We start from the raw sequence: 5,636 nt of genomic DNA on the forward strand, positions 1-5,636 counted from the left end.
CCCCGCGGCGGCGGCGGCCCCGGTGCCCGGCCCCCAGGTAAAGGCAGAGAGGGGCCGGGGTCGGCAGCCAGCCTCCCGGAGCTCCGGTGTATCGGCCCGAGCTGCGGAGGAGCGGAGCCGCCCCCGGGAAGGGGAGAGCGGAGAAGGGGGGCAGCCCGGCCCCCGCCCGCCTCTCCGCACCCCCGCACTTGGGGGGAGGGGGTTCTGCCCCCTCTCCCCTCCCCGGACGGGCTGCTGCCAGGGATTCCTGCTCTAACCTTGGTGCAGTCAGCAAATGGGAGAATCCGTTAGAAAACCGGCCACCGAGCTGGCAAAATCTGGGGGTTTTAAATTTGTATTTATCACAGAATCACAGAATCGTAGTGGTTGGAAGGGACCTCAGAGATCATCGAGTCCAACCAACAACAAAAAAAAACCCCAAAAAAACCCAAAACAAAACAAAAAAACCAAACACAAACCACCACCCACCACCTTAACACACAACAACAACCACCAAACCAAAAACCATCACCCACACAGTACCCCACCACAAACCAGTAATCTTGGGCACTAGAGCATGCCCTGAAGAACCATGTCTACACGTTTCTTAAATACCTCCAGGGATGGTGACTCCACCACCTCCCTGGGCAGCCCATTCCAATGCTGGATAACCCTTTCAGTAAAGAAATGTTTCCTAATATCCAACCTCTTGTCCTATCATCTGTAACTTGGAAGAAGAGACCGACCCCCGTCTCTCCACACCCTCCTTTCAGGTACTTGTACAGAGCGATAAGGTCTCCCCTCAGTCTCCTCTTCCCCAGACTGAACACCCCCAGCTCCCTCAGCCTCTCCTCGTAAGACTTGTGCTCCAGACCCCTCACCAGCTGATATATATGTATCTATATATTTATACAGCAGAGAGACACAAATAGGGGTCTCGGCCCGTGGCCGCCTTCAGCTGCAGCTGGGTGGGGAGGAGGTGTGGAAGAGCTGGACACTAACCGTTTTTCACCGTTTTCCCCCGGCTCCCAGCACCCGTGCCGGCCTCCCACCTCTGCTCCTTGGCCACTGGTCCCAGTGCTTCACCCCCCTCCCGTGCCCAGCCAACACGGGTGGCACAAAACCCACTGGTGCTCTCCTGTAGAGCACAGGGAACCCTTCAGGAGTCATGACAAGGTGTCACCACCCGGATTGGCGCTGCCCAGCCTTTTGAAGCACAACCCTCCTTTCAGGAACACAGGAGAAAGAAAACCTTCCTTTTTTTCCTGCATCAGCACACGAGTAGAGCGGTTGTGACAGTAAAAAAGGTCTGGAACCCCTCACCCCAGCTGGCTGGTACTTGACTGTCCCCTCAAAGAGATGTCATGTCCCTCTACAGATTTCCCATCCCACGTCAAAGGGATGGTTTTTACCGGCCTCGCAGCAGCAAAAGCCTTGGACATCGCTCTTCAAAGGTGGGCACAGCAGAACTGCTGGCATTACGTGGCCGTCGAGGTTATGAAGCAGTGGATCGGAGCAATTAGTTCAAAATTCTCTCAAAAGCTGCACAAGCAGCTCTCCAGGCCAGGTGTTATTTCAGGACCAAAGCATCTGTTCAGGGGAAATCATTTTTGCCATTGTATTGCCCCTTTTTTTTTTTTTTTTTTTTTTACTGTTTTACCTACTGTTCATCTGAAAATAAATTACAGGCCAGAACAGGTGGATAACATTCTGGAATGATTTAATGATTTATTTAATCTGGATTCTCTTTCAATCTACTTAGCAGGATGAATACTTTTCTTTTTTTTTTTTTTTATTTTAGCCTGAATCCAAAAGCTGAGCTTTTCATCTAAAGAAGAGAAAATGCCCTAATACTGCTGCTGTCAAGGTGTACTCCCCACCGCCAAGAGTAACCCAGCCCTAGTGCTTGCCCTGATGAAGGGCCTGAGGGGAAAACCTCAAGCAGAAGATTTTCATTCTCTTTTTCTTCATCTTCCTGGCGCTTTAGATGTTATCTACCTTTCCTAGGACAGGGTCAGGATAATAAAATAACTGATTGTAGAATTCAATCAGTGCTCCTTAAATCTTAACCCACCCAGGTTTAAGAACTAAGGTGGCTGCTCTCTGGCTTCCCCTCTCGTTGGGATGGGTTTGTGGGCTGCTGGCTGGGAGAGCAGGAGGGACAGTGGAGCCTGGACGAGAGACTTCTGCTGCCGACACCGATGGACCCGCTGGCACGGAAGGAGGAGCAGTTCCTTCAGGCACATTCACCCAAGGCTGGCACCCTGTTTCTCAGCAAGCAGACCCTAACACAAGACTTTCCTTCTGGAGTATATACAGTTTTGCTAAAGAGGGATTAGCAAAATCATTGCCCGCTTACTCAGGTGTGAATTTCTGATGTTTGATTTCAGCCCGAATAAGATTTTTTATGGGAAAGATGCTCCCAGGAGCTGTAACATGCTGAAATTCAAGGGATGACTCCCCGGATGGCTGGGTTTGGTGCTCTGGTCCCACCAGAGTGGGAACGCAGAGTGTGGGATGCTTTTAGATACAGAGTAAGGTCAGAGCATATAGGAAGGGCTGTAGTTACCAGGATGTTTCCCACTCGTGTGCCTGTCCACTTTAGCTTACAGTGAGGTAAACAGGTCCTAAACTTGCTTTAAATCCATCAGACTCAGCACCAGCAAAACCATATTTTTTTTGGTGTGTGGGGGGGTGCGGTTGTTGTGTTTTGTTTTTTTTTAGCCCAGCACAGCTCTAAGTGTGAGTTTGCTACTAGGCAAGTCCCGAGTTCACACCACGGCACCAATTCATTCCCAGAGAGGCATATTTGGATGAATTTCTGCATTACCAGGCAAGATAGACAGGTCGGTGAACCTGCCAGCCCCCTCCAGACTGCCTGGGGTGGCAGAGAAGGGACTTGGCACAATTACCTGCCAGCCCTGCTGGTGAAGGGCAGGTGCTCTTGGCCACACAGACCATTCAAATAAACAGACCCACAAGAACTGGCATCCAGAGTAAGTGTGAAACACACGAAAACTAACTCCAGTTTTTAACCAAAAGTGTAACAGTACAGGTTCCTCTACCCAACTAGGATGATTCATTCAAGTGGATTCACTTCTGAATTTTCAACACACACGCCATCAATGTACAACATCTAAAAGATGCCTTCCACAGCTTAACGGAATATCTTAAATTTATTGAAGAGCTAAGAAACAAACAGCAACTAGAGCTGCCTGTTGCCACAACTGATCCCACTGTTGTTCACTACTCGTGACAGAAGAATCAAGCATCCACATCACCCTACTCAGGTTTTCTCTGCACAAACCATGTGAGGCGCAGTGGTAAGTAATGGGTTAGGTGCTCAAGGAATCGGACAACGAGGACCTCTGAGTCAGCAGCCTGCTGGGGATTCATGCTTCCCAGTTAAATCTTGTTTATCTGACCATGTGCTTCGCAGCTCCGCAGCCACAGGCAGCAATTTAACCTGGGGAGGTCACCATGCTCACCAGTATGAGAACAAGCACTCCACATACTGCAGGAGGGTATCTCAGACCTTCCTGCCGATGCTCTCCTGCAGTGCTTGCATAGAATCACAGAATCATAGAATCATTCAGGTTGGAAGAGACCCTTGGGATCATCGAGTCCAACCATCTACCCTACTCTACAAAGCCCTCCCCTACACCATGTCCCTCAGTACCCCATCTAAACATCCCTTAAACACATCCAGGGATGGTGACTCCACCCCCTCCCTGGGCAGCCTGTTCCAATGCCCGACCACTCTTTCGGTGAAAAATTCCTTCCTAATGTTCAATCTAAACCTCCCCTGTTGGAGCTTGAAGCCGTTCCCTCTCACTTTGTCACTAATTACCTGTGAGAAGAACCCAGCACCAACCTCTCTACAGTGTCCTTTCAAGTAGTTGTAGAGAGTGATGAGGTCTCCCCTCAGCCTCCTCTTCCTCATACTAAACAGCCCCAGCTCCTTCAGCCGCTCTTCATATGATTTGTCTTCCAGGCCCTTCACTAATTTCGTTGCCCTCCTCTGCACTCGCTCCAGCACCTCGATATCTCTCTTGGATTGAGGTGCCCAAAACTGGACACAACACTCGAGGTGTGGCCTCACCAGTAGCAGACCTTCCCTGGAGCTCGGTACTGCGTGGGGAGCATTGAGTCTTCCTGACGGTGCAGCTGCGGAGCAGCTCCCCGGAGTGAAAAGTGGGTCATTTGTGACATCCATAGGACAACATGGCAAACAAAGCTCTTTTGAGAAGTGTCACTGGCAGCAGAGCTGCGATTGTGGGCGATTCTGCTGCAGCATTGTACCAGCAGCAAACCAGCCTGCTAGCCCATCATCCAAAGCCAGCAGTGACTGAGGCAGGACAGCTGATTCTCCCTTGAATAATGAGCACCCAAGAGGAACAGAGGCAGCAATAACTGCTCCTGCGAGACATGTGCTGTCAGCCCTGGCCGGGTACCACAGCCTGGCCATTCCCTAACTGACACCCGGAGGCTGCTGTTCTCAGGGCACTGCTTTATATCACAGAATCACAGAATCTTCTAGGATGGAAGGGACCTTAAAGATCATCTTGTCCAACCATCAACCCAAGTGACAAAAATAGACACCCACACAACAAACAAGGAGCATCATCACTAAACCAGACCTCCCAGCACTACATCAACCCGTCTTTTGAACCCCTCCAGGGATGGGGCCTCAACCGCCTCCCTGGGCAGCCCATTCCAATGCCTGATAACCCTTTCAGTGAAAAAATTTTTCCTAATATCCAGCCTGAACCTCCCCTGGCGCAACTTGAGGCCATTTCCTCTTGTCCTGTCGCCTGTGACTTGAGAGAAGAGACCGACCCCCACCTCTCTACCCCCTCCTTTCAGGTAGTTGTAGAGAGCAATAAGGTCTCCCCTCAGCCTCCTCTTCTCCAGGCTGAATAACCCCAGTTCCCTCAGCCTCTCCTCATAAGACTTTTTTTTACGAGATCTCTCCTTTGCACGTACAGGAAGATAATTCTGAAATGGCCCAAAGCCACTCGGGGAGCGAGAAGATGAATGAAGGAGTCTCCATGAATCAGTGCAGCATGAAGAAAAGAGCCAAAACATGACCAGCCCATACTACTAAGAAAAGAAATGTCAAAATTGTCCCAGAGCAGCAGCAGTTTTGCAGTCCAGCCACCCCTGTGGCATTCATGTGTCTGTTCTTTCCCAAAGAAAGGCCAGAAGCACCGCAGAGTGACCCCGCTGCCAAAGGGGAGGGTGGTACCACTGACTCAGGTATTTTCAGCTCCTTTAGACTGCCAGTACTTTTTTAACTTCAGCAACTTCGGTATCAGCGAAGTGTCGCTGCGATGTTACCATGTAAAAGAAGGAAAGGACAGCCACCACATTGCCTGTGTCACATCAGCAGGTTCCTATTTTAAGCAGGTGTTTTTGCACCGAACCCTGACGCACCGCAACCTCCAGGACGCGCAGCGGTGGCACGGTGCAGCACACACACTGCCAGGGCCCTGCAGAACCAGCCACGTGGAAACCTCGCTGCTAATTCACCTAGAAAAACAAGACCCAGCACAGGGGAAGGTAGAAGGTCTCTCACCCGTGGGGTCAGCCCCTTCTGCTCGTTTCAGTGCTGCTGCTTTCCTCCCAGGTCGCAGCAAACACCCCCCGCTCCCCCG

General features: G+C 50.9%; 1 protein-coding gene across 1 annotated transcript in view; it reads left to right on the top strand.

Annotated features, from left to right (window-relative positions):
- Window positions 1-5,069, top strand: part of LOC106888138 (iroquois-class homeodomain protein IRX-6-like) — a gene marked incomplete at its 5' end in the record, with an annotated part of 9,427 nt that extends 4,358 nt beyond the window's left edge. The window contains one exon of the mRNA XM_014942167.1: window positions 4,968-5,069. Coding sequence (XP_014797653.1) covers window positions 4,968-5,069 — 102 coding nt within the window. The remainder of the gene's footprint in view (window positions 1-4,967) is intronic.
- Between the last annotated feature and the right edge of the window lie 567 nt (window positions 5,070-5,636).

The sequence above is a fragment of the Calidris pugnax genome, unplaced genomic scaffold (genome assembly GCF_001431845.1).
Source record: "Calidris pugnax isolate Ruff unplaced genomic scaffold, ASM143184v1 scaffold28, whole genome shotgun sequence".
Classification (NCBI taxonomy): Eukaryota; Metazoa; Chordata; class Aves; order Charadriiformes; family Scolopacidae; genus Calidris; species Calidris pugnax.